At 42.3% G+C, this 22779-nt stretch overlaps 1 protein-coding gene and 1 long non-coding RNA gene across 7 annotated transcripts in view; one reads left to right on the top strand and one right to left on the bottom strand.

Moving 5' to 3' along the window:
• The window catches only part of Alpha-man-ia (alpha-Mannosidase class I a), a 299072-nt gene that overhangs the window by 179624 nt on the left and 96669 nt on the right, over window positions 1-22779 (top strand). Inside the window, exons 2-3 of one of the 2 annotated variants that reach the window (XM_070654712.1) lie at window positions 17725-17875; window positions 18286-18733. The exons of the other annotated variant lie outside the window; for it this stretch is intronic. Coding sequence (XP_070510813.1) covers window positions 18356-18733 — 378 coding nt within the window. The 5' untranslated portion in view covers window positions 17725-17875; window positions 18286-18355. The remainder of the gene's footprint in view (window positions 1-17724; window positions 17876-18285; window positions 18734-22779) is intronic. 2 annotated transcript variants of the gene reach the window in all.
• LOC139101547 (uncharacterized) overlaps window positions 18836-22779 on the bottom strand; it is a 95676-nt gene continuing 91732 nt past the window's right edge. For all 5 annotated transcript variants that reach the window (XR_011545565.1, XR_011545568.1, XR_011545564.1 and 2 more), the window contains 2 exons: window positions 19504-19684; window positions 18836-19179 (listed from right to left, as the gene is read on the bottom strand). This is a non-coding gene — a long non-coding RNA (uncharacterized lncRNA). The remainder of the gene's footprint in view (window positions 19180-19503; window positions 19685-22779) is intronic.

Here is a 22779-nt window from a genome sequence, read left to right as displayed (position 1 = left end):
AGCTTTTGAAGTTTCTAATTTGTTAAATTATATTTTATCATATCTCATTATTTTTTCACATTTATCGTTTCAAATGTATGTTTAATTAAAGTTTAATTTAAAGAAGAAAAATTACGTGAGAAATATAAATCGCTAAGATATATATCTGAAATTTTTTATTGAAAATAGGACAAATTTTTTTTTTTGTAATTATTTCAAGCCTCTGTAGCATTTTTATGTTTTCTCATTTTCGCGACTTATTTATTAAAAAAATATGAAACGTTTGAAAGGATTCTTATCGCGAGACTGATCGTGTACGATAATGCGGGTGTATTTTGCGAAAACAATTCTTTCGCGAAAACGACGTACTGTGTGTACATTGTGTAATAAAGAATACTCTCACGGGTGTAAAGGCTGCTCTTTCTGCACGCCATCCTTTACTAAGCTCCATTTTCTCTTTTCTAACGAGAGATACGGCGCTTTACGGCGCGGTGCTACGTTTCTCTGGAGCAGTAGGAGCCAACTAGTTTGCGTAACGAAAAGAAAATGTTAAGCTGCACTATTCGTCTGTCAAACTCAGCGCATTTACCTGCCTCTGTATTTAACCATCCAAGTTTCCGAGAGCATTGACGATGTCGTAATTAGAGACTTGAAATTAACTCGTTTGAATTATTATCAAGTCGACGATAAGTGAAGTAACGCTTCTGGTCTTATGTCTCTTCGCCAATTGTTTAAATATCAATTACGGGAATTTTTTTTTTTCTTTTTCAACGTAATTTAAACTCTTCGAGACAAATACGCGCCGTAATATATTTATCAATTTACAATCTCAGTAACGTAAAATGCAGGAAAATGGAAACTGGGTTCGCGTAATTTTGATAATACTGCGAACGGAGTAATAACGTTTGCAAGTTACTTAGTCGAATATTTTGAAAATTTAACCAAGTTTTATATTTTTGCTGGAATATTGTGTAACGAGGATGTGTCGCAAAATGACTGAAATGGCGCGTTACTTCCGCGGTAAATCGAGCGCTCGTTTTATCCGATTTAACGTGCAAATGCGACGCTCGCATTTTCCTTCGCCGCGGGAGCAAATACTGAACGAGGAAGCGAGCGAGCGAGCGAACGCCAGGCAAGAAATTGCGCCCCGAGATGGATAGTCACGTTCACATTGTACATCGAATAAACACCCGTCCGGAGTGCATACATAATAATAAAAACTGGCAAAAAAATTTATTTCGCGCGCGCCGCATCCGTTCCGCGAGTTTTCGCCGGTACAAGCTCGCGCGTTCGATTCGATAAATATTTTAAGGGCGCGTCGTTCCGATCGTCGTGTTAATTTGAAAAAGAAAAATAAAGAAGAAAAAAAAAAAAGCGAAAAACGAGTAGCCGCCTCGAGTACTTGGGGAATTATTTCGCGGCAAAGTTGGCTAAGTATAAGAGAGACTCGCGGGCTGTATTAAAATTCACGGGTATCTCGGGATGTTAGGGGAAAACTAGGCTTTCCGCCGTCAGCGATTTGTTTTCCTATTTTCATAACAAGCGCGTTTCGCGCTGCCGACGTTATGCAAATTATGCAAAATCTTCCAGAACGCGCGGCATACTGTCCAATTAAGTTACACTAACCCCCTTCAATTCTACATTTCTTCTTTATGCAAGTCGAGGCGAATAGAAGTCGGGAAAGATCTCGGTGAAGTTCCGTTGGCCGATGTCTACTGTTTCTCTTGCCTCGCCGGCCGTTTCTTAGAAGTGTGATGCCGGACTCGCGTAACAAGTCGCGCGGCACTGTTTTTTTTTTTTTTTGTAACACAATACATATAAAAACTAAGAAATGCTCTCTTGAAATGAAGCGTGACTTGTTTTGCGCTCGCTTAGCGCGTCTTCCCGGTGAGAAACGGACGGCGGGAGAGGAGCATTAGGCGCCGGCAGCGAAATCAGCTGGCGATGTGTGCAACTAAATCCCAGCACTGCATTACATCCTTTAACGCGCAATTTACGTCTTGTTAATTATTGTGTTCTACTCTCCATCGAATATTCTCTATGCGAAAGGCAACGAAATGAGCTCTTAAACTAAACATCACTTTTACTAATCCTAGAGCCAAAAGATTAGCCACGTAATTTAACTGGCGTAATTATAACATTGAATACCTAGCGTATTAAATGTTTAAGGAGCACCTATCGTTACCGGCTTGATATTTATGATGATTTCCGCTGAATTTGACGTATTGATTAAATCAAACGATTCTTCGCGAAATTAATAATCATGTTCGAGCGGTCTCGATATTTCAGTGCTGTTTCTTATAACCCTAGCGCAAAGTATCTGCATTTTCTCACCTGCCGGTGTTATCCGTCAATGTGAATTATGCGCTCTCATCCCTTGTAACGCGGTGATGATGGCTAATTTAATATTGCGCGTGGCACTGAATAATCACCGCCATCAGTTACGAACTTTGTTCTACGTTCGATTAGCGGCTCGCGATAGTATTTTCCGCCTCGCGCCCGCGCCTTCGGACGCAGAACGCGGAAATAACCCGCGCGAATATATTTCCCACTTTACACTTTCGTCTTCGTCGTTCCCGCGACAGATGGGAAAAATTCAATTTCGCCAGGATACCGGGCGGACCAATTCGCCGCGCGAGTAGAAACGGGGTTTACTTTGGCGAACGGAGGATGGAACAGTCGGAATTGTTCTACATTCTATATTAAGCAATTTATGTGCGGCATCGCATAGTTATCCTGTTACCACTGATGACATACTATCCCCGCTGCGGTCAGGAACGCGATATGGCGACGTAATTATGACGGGAACTAGCGCTATCTAGCATCCATCACGTGGGGAAATTCTTTGAAAAACAGCGCGGTGAGAATGTGAATAAATTATAACGATCGAAGAGCTTGACACTTTGATGTTAGAAACTTGCCACGTTTGATTAAAAAATAGGGATAAAATTAAATATAGAAAATTGTAAGGGTGTACGACTCGAACTTAAGCGAAATAAAATAATGAAAGTTGAGCGTAAATGGGAAACTATATTTTTCGACGTTACGTAATTTTTCCTTTTTTCTTTTTTCTTTTTTTTTTTCCTAACGTATTTAAGACCGTGAGAAAGATCGACTGTCGCGGGTTTCCTCGTATAAATAACTCGTAATATAATTTGAGATATTAACGCGTAATTCTCGCGTATGAGTGGTACCAGCGACGAATACGCCGATAATGCTGGCGCGTTGGCTCGACTAACCTAAATATACGCGGCGAGTCGCGCACCTGCCGTACTTAGCCGTGTATTATATGGGTAAAGCTTTAGTGGTGCATTATTAATTCCAGACGTATATTCTTGCTCGAGCACACGCCTCTTTCTCCATGCAGAAACTTCGGACTTGTTAGCAAGTACTTTCGTAACCTTTCCGCGTAAGCAATGTTAAAATGCGCCGCTACAACTTGTGAGCTTTACCGCCGCATTAAATATATAATATACATATATATATATATATATATATATATATATATATATATATATATATATATAGCACATATATACATAACTTCCGTTAAATATGCATACCGATCGGAAGTTCGCCCTCGAAAGTTCCTCTCGCTAATCGACTCGTCGTCAAATTACATTCAGGGATACCGCTTAATATTAAACTGTCGCAAACGAAATTCGCCGCGTATCAGGGCCATTTAAACGTCTCGTGACGACGTAGGGGTCGGAGGACGGAGGATAGAGACAGCGGGAACGGATCAAGCAGATCAAGAGCGCTCGTGGGATTATCGAGGGCGTTCCTAGCATCCCTCGTGAGTGCCGTAAAATCGTGTTCCGAATGTACGTCGGAGTGCGCTTCAGAGCTCCTCGCTGTTTCAAACCACCCCCCCCGTACCCTCTTGCCCACCCCTCCTCCCCTTGTCTACCGTCGCTGACACAAAGGCCGCGACCAAGTCCCGACGCCACTCATCGGTTCGCCACTTCACCGAAGTGCGCCGCGCGCACTCCCCCCTCGGCCCCCGCGTTATTTGCTCTTTCGATTCATTTCCAATGTCTACCCAATTTCCACGAGCTATTGGAGATCTCGTTTGAACAGCCACGAGGATCCCTCCTTGTTTGCCGGAGTAAAAGGTAAATGGAAATATCCGAGGCAGTCGCGCTCTCGCCATAAGCAGGAAAAGGACTATCCGGAAGAGCGATGAATGCGAGGGGCCTCGATGAAAGCGAGCGCGCCGTTGGAGTGCCCCGGCTCGTCTCGCTTTGTGCCCGAGCAAAATTCCAATAAACACTCATTTGTCTGAGAATGTTCGGGGTGCCTCCGCTCGAAATTCGCCCGCACGCCGATGATCGCCGATACTCGCGCCGCGAATATATCACGGAGGGGGAAAAAAAAAGGGAAGGAAAAATCGTTATTATTTATAATATTATTTAAATTAATATTGTGAAGCAAAAAAAAATCATATGAAATAAAAATATGCCGCGTTATCTCATCCGCCACACGGATTTACCGCTCAATTACCAGATGCAAACTGATAAAAATCATCGAACGTTGTACTTTCTTACGCCCGCGACCGTGTTGAATACTGATAATGCGCGATGACGTTCGTAAGCCACTCGAGGAACGAAGAAGCGGGGCCCCGCCATGCATTATGCATATTTCGGTAACCGGAGACCGCTAGTCTTAACTGCTAGGAAGTTGTAAGGGACACTTTATACCGCTAAAAACAGCTCTAAGTCCTCGGGAGTCTCAGGAGTAAGCGGTTAGTGCAGGTATTTCGCTTGGTAAGTGACCGTTCTCTCAAGTACTTTAAGCGCTTGTTGTAACAGGAGAGAACGAAAGACGAGTCCGACGGGACGCAACCGTAGAACTTGATTAGCAACGTCGACGTATAAACGATGCCGTCGGTGAAATTTCCGCGGAGGACGCACTGTGCGAGACATATTCTAACCGAGAACGTGCGTCGAGACGCATGCACGAAGGCATACGGATTTGACCTAGGAGAACGCACGTTGGCATGCACTTTGACGAGATTGTCTACTTGAGGTTTAGTGGGCAAACTGGATGCCTGGTGCAACGTGACCGCCGCGCCGGAGCCGTTGATTCAAATTAAGGAGACCGCAGAGCCTTGATCTTTGCTATTAAGCGACACCGTTCGCTCTTGCCATGTGTCAAGAACGCGCGGACCACAGCGTGGTTCATTGAAATAGAAACGAGTCGACGGACGTGATAAAGTGGAGACATTCCTATTGTTTTATGCCTCCTAATACTGCGTGTAGAAATTACTTTTGTATTCTCGTAATAATGCATCGAATATTGCATCAAAAATCATGTAAAAAAATCACGTAATTACGTTCCACGGGTTTATGGAAAGATTTCTTTTGTTCTTTTTTTTTTTTACTAACTTATTACACGACGAGCAACGATGTAATATCGAAAGCCTCGAAAAATAAGCCCTTCATCTACGGTATCGTACATCGATCTTGAAGAATTCTCGCAAATTCCCTTACGGCGCTTTTATCCGCCCGGTCTTTCTTCGTCGAAAAAACTCGGGCTTATTACCAACCTCGAAAAAAAGCCAGCGGTTGATTATAACTATATTTACTCTGGCTGGCGCAGCAAAATTATATCGTGTCTTATCGACTGGCAACAATATGTCAACCAATCGAGAGCATGTCGATCCCTGTAATCAATGATCAAAGACGATGCAACGTCTGGAAGATTTTTAGGATTATCGTGCGCGATAAATATGAATCCTGACTTTTCCTATCGACTTGTTTAAATTGCTTCTTCAGTCTGTTATCATTGAATTTACTGGTTCATGTAAGAATCTTTTTTTTCTTTTTTTTTTTTTTTAACATAATGTAATTTACAATTATGTTCGACAAGAGCTATTGCTTTTTATTAAAAGTGAAACATGCAATTACTTGCTTTCGTTATTTATATCCTTTTTTTTTATCGGTTGATTTACATAATTACTAAAAGAGAGATTAGTCACATTTAAATCAACAAGGCCTTGATCGATTATCCTCACCGTCTTATCTGATTGGTCAGTCAGGATTTTCCAATTGCCGCGATCGATTGCGTACGACTGAGGTTCCTTTATGCTTTGAGAGAAGGGTACGACCCTTCAGCCCGCGTCGAACGTTACACGGTAGCTCTGGATCAATCACGGTAAAGGGCAATCGATCATCCTCGAGCACAGGACCATGGAGGTGTTAACGAAATTTCGGTGCATATAAGTGTCAAATTTCTATGATCGATGCCCGGTAATAATTTGGTCGGGAACGCTAATAGGGAATACATTAGCGTACTAACGCGCAAAATCAAACGTCAAAGCTTGATCTCTGCTTTATTGTTAGGCGGAGTTTAGTAATAAGGATAATTAATTAACATGAATTCTCGCGTCCGTGCAAGAATTGATTTTTTTTTCTTTTTCTTTCTTTAATGACAAGTGGTATTATATTTTTTAGAAATTATTACCTACGTTTGTATAATAATTTATTTCAGTTTACGCATTAGAAATATTAAAATTAAATGGAATGCAGATTATTAAAATAATTATGTCGAGACGCCGAGTCGTCTCGACGAATATACCGCCGATCGTTTACTTTAGGAATCGTTAAAAAAGAAGCAGAGTGGTATCGGCTACTTATTTTATATAAGGACATGTCTGCTCTTAAGTAATAAAAAAATAAAAAAAAAGAAAGAGAGAGAGAGAGAGAAATTTAATGCGCAAAACTTAAAGTCTCTCATAAATATGATCTGACTTACGACTTCACCGGGGCGCGCGGCGCGACTCACTTTTTAATCCCGGCTCTTAATTTAAGACCACGGGTTCTGGTTACAGTTTTCACATGGAAATCATTTTGCCCAACCACCTGCCACGCTAGCATTAACGCCGCTTTTGCGCAAGTAGCTAGGATGCTCGCCGGAAAATTAATTTAATCCACGTGTCGTCCATGGCAAGAGATGCATACAACATGTCGCATAGTTATAAAGAACAGAGAGAGAGAGAGAAAGAGAGAGGGAGAGAAAAGGATGAAGAAAAGGCGAATTTAAGTACGAGCGGGAAGGAGAGAATTTGTGGGAACACCGACGAAAACGCAGTCCCGAAAACTTGCAGCAATTCCCATGCGTCCTAGTCGATGCGTTAGCAGTTTCCAACGTCGCGCGCTACTAAATTAATTTAATCCGTACAGCTATACGGCGGAAAACCCGTACATCGTATAATACAATTGCAGATTATGTGTCCTGCCGGCAGAGCGGGTCTCTCCGCGTTTGTAATATTGGAAAGTCGAAATTCGAAACGCGACGGAAATATGAAATTTGTTCGACAAATTTTCCTTGCTTAATGAATGAATATTTAGAATTCGCAGAATTAGGAACCAGTGGGTCGAGCTTACGCAAAAACGTTTCTGCATGTCAAACAAAAGAGAATCTAATATAACGAGAAAAAAAGAAAGAAAAAAAAAATTTTTTTTTTTTTTAACTTTTTAACACGTGCATGGACGTACGCTGTTGCGATACGAAAATCCGTTTTTATATATGTATATGTAAAATTAAAGACTTTGACGTCTATCGACAGTAGACTGAATTAGATACGGTCATTTCAGCGCGCAGACTTTCGTTCTTTGACATTACGGATTGCGGAGCCGATAGTCGCTGCTCACCTGCAAACGGGGGAGTAAGTAAGCAGGATGAGCACAGACGGACGTTTCGTTTACTACGGACCGGCAGTGGCGTTGAACCGCAGAGAACGTCGCCGGTGTACATGTCACCGTGAAACATTTATTAGCGAATGCGCTCAGCTAAGCGGTCTACCAGAACGTCTAGCATTCTCGTACGCGACGAAGAACGGGGTTGATTAATGGGGTCCGTTTTGCCGAGGTATTTATAACGAACGGCTCGTTCGCGTTCGTTCGACACGCCGGACCGCAAAGGCCAACTTGGACCCGCTGTCGGAGCGAGTTGGCCGATAATCGTCTGAAAAACCGGTACGTGCGAAACGAGCGCGTTACCAGAAACGCCGCCCGAGGCGAAAATCTAAGTCATACGCGTCATCATTAAATGGCGTATACCAACTTTCTTTTTTGAGTTTTTTTTTTTTTTTTGCAAATGCTTCACGCTTTTACCTCGGATAAGGGAATTATATAATTGTCGCGACAAGGCGTGCTGTATTTAATTATGCGGAAATTTAATATCGGAGAATGTAAAAGTGCACATCGATCGCGTGTTGTTCCGTTTAAGCCACGTTGAAAATTAAAAATTCGTAGGCGCGTTAACGCGTGATATTGATGGACACTTTTTTGCACCAATATTCGAAGTGCGACGCCGCCCCCAAAAATTATAAATATGAATCGATCTTTTGTATACTGTTAATAAATTCCTAATAAATTAAAAAAAAAAAAGTATTTTTTAATACCTGACAAAATTTTTTTTTTACTTAGGAATGATCAAACACATTTGTTTCCTGTTGAAAAGAACTTAAGAATGTAGCGTCGCGATAAAGTATGCAACATTTGAGCCGAAATTTTACGATTACAGAGCAAGTTCGAAAACGTTTTACGAATTCTAGTTTCAAAGTATGTAACGTGCGCATCGCACACATGAGCCGCATACAAGCCACATTCGATTCAGGTATCATGACCACAACTATGTGATGGAAGCAGCATGTTGCTGGAAACTCGGGGACGCAAGTTTGCTCGTAAAATGTCGGACACGTAATACGATATGGTCTGTAGATAATTTGTGGAGTTGAAATATAGACAAAGTATCGTCTTTAGTCCCGTTTCTTGTATTGAAATGCCGATCGTAACCGCGGCGGTGTCTTGAATCAATAGCCAATATATAATTAGCCGAACCTAACTCTCTTTAGATCGTTACTTACCTTTAATAGAACTAATTATCGACTGACAAATATCTGAAAATTATTTCCGAGCTGCAACGTATGCTACAATTATAACGCGCGAAGAGAATAAGAATAAATATAAAAATATGAAGCAAATAAATGTTTGATACTTTCTGACAGAGCTTTCAAGACTAGAAACAATACGTTCCCGTTTATCGAGACGACATAATGTTGCATTTCGTGCGAAATAAATTCTCTCTATAAATCTTTGAGGCTGTTAGCATGAAAACGCTACGGTCGACTTCATGAAACCGGATGTCGTCATATCATTTGTGACCCACTTTCTCTTCCATGCCACGATCAAAACAAGCGTCATCCCGTATTTCTCTTCGGGAGGGGAACTCCTTTATTCCAATTTGTGAGGCGCATGAAGAATGCGATTGCGATTATGATCTTTTTTTAAACAAAGAGACTGCGCGTTCTAATTCTTTCGCCGATAAATTATAACCCCAATAACTTTTTTATTCACCCGTATTCATATTCATTGTCTATTTGTTTATGATCGACGTGACATGAATAATGTAGGCAGCAAAAGGTAATCTCATTATTTTATCAGCAGCACGATCAGTTTTGTGCTTTTAAATAATTAAATATATATAATTAAATATAATTAAAATTTAACATTATTAGAGTCACCGTTGAAAGAAAAACAAACCTACTTATGTATTAAAATAAAAAAAAAAATAAAAAAATGACTAGACGTAAAATAATCTGTTGAATCTAATTTAATTCTCTCCGCGAGGGGATGTAGGTAAATTCGAAATAAAGAGCTGGGCGCAATTATTATGTCCAATTCGAGCTGAATCGATCGTTGTCGAGACGCTGCGTCGCGCCGGTTCAACGATCTCACGGACCGCTCCGCAAATTCTTTCCCTTCGCTCCCGCCCGTCCTCGCGCGGGGCCGCCCTTCTTTTATTTCGCACGCGGATCAAGATAAATCGCTTCGATAGCGATTACGAGGGTACTGGGGTCGACATGGTCATAGAGCACGTCTGATGCGAGTCGAGTGTCCGTTGAGCGTTGGTGGGCAGAACGGAACGCTTCGCGGTTCCTTCGGTGTCCCTTCGAGCCATTCGGATACGTCGAGAGGGTCTCCGCGAATGCCGGGCGCTCGCTTCTGGATTCGATGTGCCGCCGATCGTTTGTACCCTTACACGCTCAGGAATTTTTGTAATCTCCAGCGAATCTTTATCGTTTCGGAAACGTGGATCGAAAGCACCACCCGGAGCGTGACCACCGAGCCCCTCGGAGATACCGTGAGATTCTTGTGCCCTGTACCTTTGAAATTCCGATGGAATGCTTTCATGCGAGCGTCGCCCGACGCTAACAGGAAAGCCCTCTTTAAAGCTGCTCTCGATTCGTGAATTAAATCAGACTTATTAAATGTTATATGAATGAGCTAAGGATAGATAAAAGTTGGCGAGCGTAGCTTATTTAAAACTTGTAAAATTCCTCCTTTTGCAATCTCTGGAATGTGCTTTAAAGCAAGTACACCCCATTCTCCGGAATCTTTTTAATTATGAAGCGATTAAACATGCGAGTAAGTAAAATGCGCCGAAGGTAATAAGAGGAAGAGACGGAAACTCGTGAATTTTAAGATACTCGCCAGCGATATTTATTACTAAAATTAACTTGAAAGAATTTCAAAATTATTTTACGTCCCATCAACATACTTTTTTTGTTTTTCTTTTTCTTTTTTTTTTTTAATGGTAAACGTTTGTTATGAAATTTGTGTCGTAAACTTGTATATCGTGATTCAACATCGAAGAGAAAAAAAAACCTACAGTGGAAGAATACGTTATTTCTTCTTCACATTATAATAATGGCTTTTCTCTTATAATTTTTCATTTAATAATAATTTTTCCAAAGTATGTACCTCGTATTCTCGTCTTCAAACTTCTCTTATCCAACATAAAGCTTCTTGAGTTGCTTCTGAAACTCGACGAGTTTCTACAGATCCTCGTCAACCCGAGACTTCGAACTCGTCTAATTAGTCATTGTAGCTTTTCGTTGTACTTTTGTGCAATCGACTCCTGCTACAATTTCTTTGAACTCTTAGCATTACTTTGCCGTCTGTACTTATCTTAGAAATGTTTTCATATCTGATAACGCACGTGTTTACGTTATTTAAAATTTCATAATTAATAAATTATTCGACGATTGTTGATTATAGCACGAACGTTTGTGAAATTTTTCTTGTACATTTAAAATGTATATGAAAAGAAAAACAAAGGAACTGTTTTACAAGCAATAAAAATTTTTCGAATTTTATGTTACACGTATTTTATTTCTGCACAAAAAAAATTGCTCATCCGTATAAAACAAGGGTCTATATTTAACTTAGTTTCGGTTTAAATTTTCACGTCCCTTTTTTCTTCTCTGATTTATTTTTAGATTTTTTTTTTTCTGAAAATAATTTTTGAAATAATTTATATGATATGTCAGTAAGTGCAGGTTATATTTTTTAAAAGCAGTTAAAAATATTGAAGACCTTTCAATAAAGTAAAATAAAAAAAACACCACTGAGCAAGTCAAGATAAAGGGACACGCGAGCATGAATTTATGAATCGTCGACGGCTGTAACGTTATTTATGCCATGACATCGGAAGAACCGTCAGCTTGTCTATTATGCTTGTCATGCTTCGATATTCGACAATACTGAAATGCATTTTTCTATCTTTCTATTCTTACCTAGAAAAATGTCAGTGAAAAACGACACTTTACTTTTGTATAACAATAGCTGTTCTTTATCTTGTAAAAAAAAAAAAAAAAGAAATGCCAAAGGGCATTCGGACGCGCCGAATTCTTTTGTCGTATTTTCGTAGAAGAAAAGAAAAGATCAAGTAATTCTGTTTGTTCTAAAATGAAGTTCAACAGATTAATTACAATAATTAAATTTATAAAATAATAGCCGGTATTAATGGACGTTTAATGGTCTTGATTTGTTACGATGCGCTGATTAGGACGATGTCTTCAGCTTTGTAAAACGTTCATGCATAATCAACCTCGTCAGTAATATTTTAAGCGCGGCGAGCACGCTTGAGAGCCAGTCAAGTGTACGAAAACGCCGGCGGAAATTGCGGCTGCAAAAAGCTCGTGTATTTCGTATTGCGGATTTCGTACTCGGTGATTAAGTGCCGTTGGGACTGTTTTAATAACGACGCGACAGTGCTCCACCCATGCGCGGAAGCGGGACTTTGTACCTCTCCGAAATGTAAATCCGAGAATAGATTCAGCATTTTGCCTGAGATTTTTCGCAAATTAAAAGAGTTAGTTAATTAGTTACATTTTGTTTTACTTCGGTATAAAATGGACGCCGTGTTATTAATATTGTATTTACCCAGTGTTTTATTCGCTTTAAACATTTTTTTTTTACCCAGATAGTTACCGAAAATTAATTTGAAATATAAATTTACCGAATAATAAAGTGGACGTTACATATTTAAATTGATATGTCAGATATTCTTTTATCACGAGGCACGAAAGTTGAATGAAGGTTTCATGTCTCCGGCGGTTGCGGTCTCGGGGGCCAACAGGTTGGGTAGTCTCTTCCAGTCGTGTTACGTGAGGAATGGAGGCGAACGACCTGTGCCAAATTTAAATTCGTCGCGTGCATTCGCGATATCCGCCACTGATCGCTTTTAACCTTCTGTCAGCTTTCTCGCGAATGCGAATAACAACTAATTGAACACTCGCGCTTTACAAAATCACTAATAACTTATTCGCAAAAAGTTTTATGGAGAAGAAAAAGCATTCGATTAATCGCAATTTTTTTTTTTTTTTTTTTTTTTTTTCTTTTTTTTCCTATCTAACTTTTTGGTTTGTAAAATGAGCGGCTCGTATACAATCATATGCAATTACATGTGGATCAAAAATTTTTTTTTTTAATTGCGCGCATTTGCATCCGGCCTCGTATGCCCTGCTCATTTTTTCCTCGGGCGACGCGAGAGAAGTTGAATTCCGTTCCGTTGAAAAATCCGACAGAAACCGTATACGTAAAATACAGAAGCCAGCCAAGGCAGCCTTGCGCTGCACGTAGCATTGTACCAACTAAAACTTTACGAGCCAATGACCCCCGCGCCAACGAGACACCTTGTTAATCATTTATCGTATCTTTGCGTTGAACCGTGATGAAATTGCCAAGCTCTATGATTGCCAGGTGGGGAGGGAAGAAGTTTCTTTCGCGAGTTTCGCCCCCCTCTTTCCGACTTCTCTCATCTCAATTAAATGCCGAAACGTTAATCTAATTTCCGTAAAGCGAGCGCAAGACCCGAGTTATTTTACAATGAAATACATCGGCGGCAATCTTAATATTAAAATATGAACGTTTCCGCCGATGGTATTTAATTACAATGCCGCGCTGGTATTTTGTATTATCTTGGCATGAAAATCTCGGTGGCGCGCGGTAATAATTAATCGCGGCTTGATTACCGATAATATTCGATTCGCGATTCCGTAATCACGTGTGATTATTTCGTTAAAAATTCGATACTCGGGCAACGGCGGAAATTGTAAGCTAATTAGCGACGCGTACACGGTTGTTTGCGTAATTTCGATGCCGGTTTAATATTGTGCAATGTAATAACCACGTAAACTGTCACTAACGATATTAACGCCAATCAAAACAATGGCATTTAAAACGAAATCGCTACAGTGCCGATAATGAGATATCAACGTAAACGTCACCCGTGATAAAGTGCGCCGCATCGGCATTGCAAAATGTGTCGAATTATTTTTCAACGGGCGGAATAATGCAAGGACCATGCCGTATACATGCATAAATCCCCGTGGCCCGAAACGGCAGATATACGTCTCCGCGGCGCTACTCGGTGCACGAAAGTGGGAAGTCCTTGACTTAATCGCGTGACGTAAGTTAGTGGCCACGGATGTTGGTGACTTCGGCACCACTACTGACAAAGCCTCGGGCCCTTGATATCTTAGCGAATACCGTGGAACACCAAACTGCATCCTCGAGGCACTTGGACGAGCCACGATAAACACGCGGTATCCTGGGATTAACACGTTGCCCGCATTGTCTTCGGTCGTCTGACTTTCTTCGTGTGGGTTTAATTCCGCACGCGCACCCATTTACGGACGTGAATAAATATGTAACGGTCGGTAAAGTACACGCTGACGAGGATCGTTAATTACGGATCCTGTATTCGTCTTGGGATTAATCGCCGTGCCGGCCAGCATCATGAAAACTTATTTACTTAGCCCGCGGCCGATTTGATTAATAGCTCGCGCGCTTAAACGGCCGGCGTACGTGGTGAGGAATTGTTTCGCGATGCCTGTTGTACTTCGCGCGAGATCGCCGCACGGTTATTTAAACCGCGAGATACACGGCGGAAGAAGCCGCGGTCGGGAGTTGGTTTTTAAATCTCCACTTTGCCGCATACCTAACGAGGCCTCTCGAATCAGAAGGGCGCAATTAGCATTGCTTTAGCCTTCCGCCCGACTACTCCGATTTGCTTTTGCTACGAAGTCGGACTGGTTTCTGATCTTATAACGATAATTGGGTAATGAGTTGGCAAACTAAGTAGACATACCTTCGGGCCAGAGTCTCGGGCTGCATCAACGGGGAGTGAGTCGGAATCAAACCCCGGAGTTTAGGTATGATTTGCCAGTGTGCACTCTCTCTCTCTCTCTCTCTCTCTCTCTCTCTCTCTCTCTCTCTCTCTCTCTCTCTCTCTCTCTCTCTCTCTCTCTCTCTCTCTCTCTCTCTCTCTCTCTCTCTCTCTCTCTACTCTCTCTCTCTCTCTCTCTCTCTCTCTCTCTCTCTCTCTCTCTCTCTCTCTCTCTCTCTCTCTCTCTCTCTCTCTCTCTCTCTCTCTCTCTCTCTCTCTCTCTTTCTATCTTTCTCTATCTCTCTTTCTCTCTCAGCTGTTTCCGTTTGCGCTAGTTAGAGAAGCGTACGTTCGCTTACGAAAGCAAACTTCCATCGGAGCTTCTGCAGACTTGCACGCCGTGACGGGTTTCTGAAGAGGGACGAGGCGGGGGGCTGGGCGAAATACGGAGCGGCGTGGAAGGCGCAAAGAGAGATTGACTGTGGAAATTTCAAACGTAGCTAGGATAGAAGAGCGAGAAGGTCTCGCCTCGTATTCCCCAGCGAACTTTAAATATTTGAGACGCCATATATTTCCGACGTTTTATATAACGTCCATAAAACATGCAAACGCACTGAGTAAATTACGGAGTACGCCGGAAACAAATGCCCGAATATGTCACGCAACCAGTGTACTTGCCAGAAAAGGAAATTATAGTAAAAGTTATAAAAAAAAAAAAAAAAAAAAATAGCTTTGTTTTGCAGCTGCAAGTTGCACGAGATAGACGAACAATTCGCTCTTTATCAGCTCCGTATCTATTTAATTTAAAAGAACCGTTCGTGTCTTGTTCGTTACACTTATAACTCAAATTGATTGCGCCAAACCTGAAAATAATCTTATGCCTTTTTCAATATAAATTCTTGTCTTTTTCTTCTTTTCTCGCTCGATATACTTTACGAGGCTGCACATAGAACGCCTGTCAAACATATTAATTTATATTCTAAAAAATAATTTTCACCAATACGCCGATTTACATACTCTCAAAGGTAGAATCGCCGATAATTGAGATTCAAAGAGCGGTATATTTGGCTTTAATGCCGAGTATTCAGAGCGAGGTACAGCGCGCCTCGACACCCAACTTGGGCAGGTTCCAGGGTCCCAGTCATTTCTTTGTGTGTACGTGTATTACGCAGACACGCGTATACGAATTCACACACGCTGGATATTCGGGACGGTGACCATCGACATGCCCGAGGCCCTACCTTGACGTGTTCATGCGCCGGTCTTCTCGTAAACACCCAAAGCACCCCCGGCCACCCCTTCGGTGATCGTCCTTCCTTTCCGCCATCCCTATTTGTTACCCTCTACGGAAAGCCTCGCGCGAAGTGGAAGATCGGTCGAACCATCCGCTAACCTCCCGACGTCTCGCTCTTATTCTCGCGTCTCTTATTTCGCTCCCCTACGTTCCTTCTTCGTGTTCTTTCTCGCGAGTTTCCTCTTGGCAAATCACCGTCAGCCTCATTGAACTCGATGCGCCGGGAGATACGACCCTTACGATCGACGACCGCTTATTCTTCCAGAATAACAAGATCAAAAGAGCGATCTCTGCATCCCGCCGCGAAAGAAGGGATAGTTAAAGCCGTCGTTTTCGAACGTACAGCACGTAAATTAAAAATCGTAAACGAATAATTAATTAAAAGGCGAAAGCTTAACGCGAGCGTTCGAAGTGTAAATTTAATAAGAATAAAATTATTTGTTTTAGTTGTAAATTTTTAACCGCGTCGAGGATCCGAGGTATGAATCGGCGGCATTCACGATTGTTCCTGCGGTTTCACAATTGGGTGGGTGGTCCGACGTGTTCGCATGCACGGTCCATTCGTGACGCGTATTTGCCCGGCTTTAAAATACTTCCATCGATCCAATTTTTCGTAAGAATGTGACACGTAGCAATCTTGGTAACCTCGAGGCTGCACCGCGCAATTTATTGGCCACCGAGTGCACCTTCGACGATTTATCTTCCCCCTCCGTTTCTCTCTTCCTCTTATACTACCTCGCTCTCTTTCCGTTTCCCTTTTCCTCTGCCCTTTCTTTCCTTTCCTTCCCTCTCGTCCTTTGCATTCCTTTTTTCTACGCCGCTTCCTCCCTTTCTGTTTCGTCTCTCTTTCTCTCTTTTTTCTACTTCGACTATCGCTTACGATCAAGTTGAATCAACGTTGAAACGCTACTTCTCTGCCTGTGCCTGAACTTCGATATGTCAAACTTTCCGCCTCGTCGATATTTTGCAGTATCGACAGTTGTCGGGTTGCAAACTCACGGCCTGGTAAATAATTTAAGGCGCAATACTGTGTAGAACTCGCTCCCATCTAATTTGCTGTTTTATTAACGAAGCGAAGCGACACCGCGTCGTTCGGTTCTAACAGTACATTAAGTCCGACAAACGATCAGCTGGTCTTATTAGTACGTCACGCGGCAACCACCACGTCGATGCCGCAGAAATAACTTATTCGATACAGGCGTTCCGCTAGAAAAGAAACGCATCCCTGAAAAAAACAAATAAGAATCTTAATACCTGCGTTATCATTAAGAAAATAATTCAATTTCGATAATATTTTAATATTTATTTACCTCAAAAATAAGAAGTGCCGCGTGTTAATCGATGAAGGCGAAATTTCCTTCGAACTCGAGACGTTTTTCAAGACTTCCAGCTCCGAGGTGCTCTTGACCGGGAAATAGATAACGAACGAGCCGGCAGAGCCGGGTGATTTTAGGCCGCGCTGAAAGGCACGTTGCGTAACAAAAAGGAAAGAGACGCGGGATCTGCAGGTGTAACGCCCGCAGCGATCGGACGATAAAATGCACACGCAGGCTCACGGATGCAGGGAGGACCCAAGAGTAACCGTTCGCGATCCCTCGGGCTCGATAAAAAATGCAGTGATCACATTTCGGCAGAGACTCCGGAATCTCCGGACTATCTCGCCGTCTTTGACTCTCACCTCCTCGCACCTTCGCCTACCTCCTCCGATCGGCGATACCGCCCTTCACTTCCCCGTCGTCCCTCGCAGCGCTCGCACGTCTTTAATATTTTTTTCGCGACGCTTTGATGTAATCGTTCTCCTCGAAAAATTACCTTCACCCGGGCGGATCAGCCGCGCGCGACCTTCGAGTCAACGAACTCTCGCCCCGGCAATAGTTTCGGGCGATCTTCGAATCGCGTAATGCCGACTGCAGACGATCGTCGAGTAATCTCCCGCTTTTGGTCAGCTTGAGACTGCGAGGTTAACGCAGCCGTTATTTTATCCTTCGCAGTTGCTGCCGATAATCGCGAGACCTAACCGTGGGCCTCATTTCGTCGGATTAATTTATCACCGAGGAAAAAGCCCATTGCGAAAACCTGGAACGAAAGTCGCACACTTATTCGCCGCCGTGCTCAAATTACGTTTAACAGGTGGTCCGGCAAGTAAGTACCACGAGACGCAGCAGATTGTGATTCGCACTTGTAATTTCTGATGTATGGTAACATTCTTTTTAAATTGGTCCGCGACATTAGCATTAAATTGCTCAATGGAGCGGCGAAACTTTGGCAGAAGAATTTTTAGAAGAATGCTCAAATCAAAAATTAATTCCGTCCGCAGAGTATTAAAATCTTTAATTAAAACATTTTTATTCGTCTTGATAAAAATTATTTTTTATAAAAATATCAATGCGTTTTTTTATATTTTATTTTATTTTTTAATTTATTTCCGTCAACTTTTGCCAATTTAAAGCACTTTAATTATTTGAAAACGGTTGCCATTACATCAGTAGGTTCCGCCACGAGAATCCTCGGTTTATTTATTTGACAAGGAACTTTTCGCATTCTCTTCGTAGCTCTGCCAATACGAACGCAATCCAGTCCGAAAGTCCAGGCGGCTGGTCAAGCTGCAAGTGTCTAAACGACATGAGGCTCATGCAAAGATTAGCGATCAGCGGACTGCTGTCCGTGATCCTGATTCTCCTCTTAACCGGAACGTTTATAACGCGACGTGATCTCGCGAGTGTCGTCGACCGAGGCGTTGCGCCCGAAGAACGTAGCGAACAGATGAACCCGGCCTGGGTCCAGGATAACATGGTTCCCGGCCAGGACGAGCCTGAAATCGAAGATAAAGATAGAGATAGAGATCGAGATCGTGATCGACGCATAGGCGTCAGGCGAAAACAATTCGAGCCCTCGGTGGTAGAAGTAGCGGTCGTGCCTGTTCCCGGCGCTTACGTTATTAAACCGCCGAATCCTCCTCTGGACGACATGACCAATCAACGTCGCGAAAAAGTCAAAGAGGTAAGATCGCACTCAATTTTTATTCTGCATGCTAAAATTTAGAAAAAAAAAAAGAGAAAGAGAATATGATGACGTTATGCAAATCGCTGGAAGGTAAGCATCTATAACAATTATTTTTATTTTTACATGAAATATTTTATGTTATCATAATTACGCGTATATACATTTATATATACTTATTATAAGTACATTTTTGCATGCGTTTTAATATTTAAAAATAACTCGAATTTTTTACGTTACCTCTGCTTTAATAAATGTAAAGTTGGAGATGAAATATCTATTTTCTACATTTAAAACGTACATTCAGACCTACATTTTCCGAAAACTCATTTTGTTCGCCAGTGGTTTTTACTATTGCCATGTCGTTCGTCACTGCGGAGTCATAGAAAATAGCGGCGGAAATTAAAGAGATTCGTAAGGGAAAACCAGTGGGCTCTTTGTTCGTCCTGTCACATCAATATTCACATTTGGATTAAAATTAAAATTAATAAAATAAAATCTTCAATATTATACAATAATTTTAGAAAATTGATAAAGGTTGAATAAAACTAAACTTATAAAATTTTTAATAAATTTTGTACAATAATTTTTGATGGCAAAATTAATGAATCGCGACATACCGAACTTCGAAAAATGGACAAACAGAACTCAATCAATTAACTTCCGAATAATCGATTGTTAAAAAAAAAATCGCGAGCGACAGATAACTTTTCGGTAAAGTGTCAAACTGGATTGACCGGCGCACGAATGTGTCATGTTCCATGACGTACCTAGTATGACTAAGTTGATCCAACGCAGCCATCTCAATTTAGAGTTTAATCGATTCTTGTCCTTCGCAGTAACATATGACGAGCAGGTGCTCACCGAAAAGAGGTCCCGATCGTATTTCGATGGGCAGTTAATTAATTCGATCGTATCGAATGTCACAAAATGAACGTCTCGCATTTTTATCTGAAAACGAACGAAAAAACTGTTAGCATTTTATTATTCGATATGTTTTTGGTGCCAATGCGATTTTTTTTTCTTTTTTTTCTACATCTTTAAAATTTGTTTCTTTATTTTTATTTCTTATATTTATGACGTAAAAGGTGCTGAAAAATACAACTGTACAAGGTATCATTCGAATTTCAAAATAGAGCACTATTTTAAAAAATATTTTATGCGCTTGAAAGTTTTATTAAGCAAAATTTCAAGCTTTTATACCTGAGAGTACGCTTTTATTTTACTTTTTACGAAGACGAAACTAAGGCATAAAATAAAGCAGGGAAATTAACTAATATAGTAAGTGACAACACTTTAGCCCGTGTATTTTAACTCAAGCCAATTGGTTTCATGTTTGAATTTTAAGCTTAGCGTGGCCGTGTTGCGTTGCTTCCTTTCTTTGTGTGGTTGTGAATGACGCTAAACTCATTGCGCGACCTCGTCGACGGCGTCGCGAGTGGTAATTTTAGACGAAACGAGGAAGATCGCTAAGTAGCGCGGGGTTCTTGAATAATTCCGAACGAAGTACCGTGGGTAGCCGTCGAACTAATTGTTTTCAGTCGTGCTAATGCAGTAGGCGTGACCACCCATTATCATGCCACGAACCCGACACTGATTAAAACACTCGCGTATTTTTCATGCTCGCACGTTTAAGGCGTGTACCCCCTCGTTTCATTTAATCGCGCGTATCCGAAATTAAATTCTCGGCTTCTTCAAACTTAAATAATAATTATCCCCGGCGACAATGAGATATTTTAAGAAAGACCAGCCTAATATTTTACGAGAATTCGGATGAAAAAGAATTTCGAATATTTTCCAGCCTTTATCGCTGACAAATTATTATCCGACATTCTTCCATCGACTTCGGGGTGCACCAGGTGCTTCGTTACGATAACGTCTCCGGCGTGCATTCTCTTCGTCGCGAGTTCGCATTTACAAATCTGGAAATTTCGCGGGAGGGAATCCGAGGGAGAGCAAGCGGCGTGAACGGTAACTGCGGGAATCCAACAAAGTCGCATTGTCTATCGAGTCATACAAGTTGGGCACAATGGTGACGGCTTCCTTTAATGAAAGATGCTAGTTAAGGGAGGGTAGAATAGGATAATGACGGAAGTACGGAGTTGACGAAGCGGGACGGGGACGCCCGGGAATCGCGGGCTTTTCCGAATCTACCTTTCATCCGCGAATCTCGCAGAATGGCGCTCGGCAAGAGAGATGGGACTACCAGTTCCACATTGACTCCACTTATCGTTAGCAAAGATTAATTCGCCCTGGTTTAAGGGCTCCCGCGCAATACGCAATTTGCCCGACAACAATAAACACAGCCGTAATTACATTAAGCCACGTTGAAGGCTTCGCGAGGGCAACCCCTTTGGACCGTGGGGTTTCTCGTCAGCTTTCCCGTCGTCTGGTTTCCCTTTCTTTTCCCTCCTTTATCCCTCACGCGATCTTCGTGCTTACTTCCCGCCGCGGTAACGTTCCTCTAAAAGCGAACGCATACATATCTCAGGCCGTTTGTACCTAAACCCGCCGCATTGAGCTCGGAGTCGTACATGTGCCAAGAGACGCTCGAGATGAGTAGAATTTCCAGCAGCGTCCTTTACGCGACGGTTTTCCTAGTGTCGCCTGCTCTCACGCTCCCAAGGCCTCGAGGTGCATGCAACACGTTGCATGAATATGCATTTATATTTCTTTCCACTGCGCGTTCGCTTTCAATTATACAACGGCGCCTTTGCGCGAGAGATGCATCTATTCGCGGCACGCTAAATATATCTGGTAAACATGTAATAAATTAATGAGATGCGCGGAACCGTCGGGCAAGCATTTCGCTGATGTGTTCGGTGTAAAAATGTTACCGGGCGGATTAAAGCGATTCGCGGACGATTATAACGCAAATATTGCACGTATGTAATACAAAATTTAAGAAATTTTCGCGGAAAAAATTTTTAATCGTTAACCGCGGTGATATTACGTTTACGTTAAAATTGTCACGTTACGAAATGAATATAATTGTAAAGTCAACAAATGAGAAAGTCATTAGATATTAATATGTTTTCACTCGGGAGACTTATTATTTCTGTGCCATTAAATATCGCTGATGCTGATGAATAAACGATTGAAAATCCATCAAACTTCCATTCCCATCAAACTTCCCCTCCCCACTCTTTTTTTTTTGTTTAGTTGCTTTTATAATATACATTATTTCTCTTTCGTCGACTCGATTCGTTCACCTCTTCTTCTCGCTACGTACGTTAAAGCTTTCCCCCGGTCCGATCGAGCTTTCTTCGGAGGCGCGGTGCGTGAAATGTGTTCGCCTTTCCGCGCGTGATCGGGGCGGTTAGATTTTTATGACGTGCGCGGACCGTTTTTAAAAGGCTTCATGACGTTGACCCTCGTGCTGGCTGACCGTGGGCGCGAGTAAAAAAAAAGGAAAAAAAAAAGGGGGGATATCGCGTACACGGGGGCGTATATTCCTGATGGCGCTCGCTCCGGTTCACGCGCACACGGACGGATGTGCGAGCCGGCGGCGGGAGGGCACGGGGGGATGAGGGGGAGGGAGTTCGTGCCCTCACAAAATCACGGTGGGACGCCGACTGGGACGGTCGCGGAGGGCAATAAATAACGTAAATTGAAAACCGCGGGAAATAAAGAGAGGAAATAAAAGCGCCACGGTTAAGTACACTTATACGTGCCCGGTATCGGCAATACAGCCACGCGCACACAGATGAGCACCTGGGTGTGCGCACCCTCCCCCTCGAGTATCCCAAAGCTTTTGCTTTGTTTGTGCACCATGCATACTCAATCGTCTGACGGAGCATCGTCCTGCAGCCAGCCTCCTCCCCCGCCCGCCCATCCCCTTTTCGCCGAAGCTGCACCGTTGCTTTTTCTCCCTTCCACCGGGGGTGTTTTGTTTATTAATGGAAATGCGTGGAGCGCAGGCAATTTGAAAGGATATTTTCTCTCTCTCGAAACGCGAGAGAGCTCCCGCGGGTGCTTTACAGAATTCATATCGCCCGCGATGGCCCGACCTGCCATCGCGGTTTGTCTGCGCGCGAGTTACGCGC

Source organism: Cardiocondyla obscurior, linkage group LG04 (assembly GCF_019399895.1).
Source record: "Cardiocondyla obscurior isolate alpha-2009 linkage group LG04, Cobs3.1, whole genome shotgun sequence".
NCBI lineage: Eukaryota > Metazoa > Arthropoda > Insecta > Hymenoptera > Formicidae > Cardiocondyla > Cardiocondyla obscurior.
The sequence above is the reverse complement of the archived record's forward strand: the minus strand, read 5'-3'. Positions and strand labels throughout refer to the sequence as shown.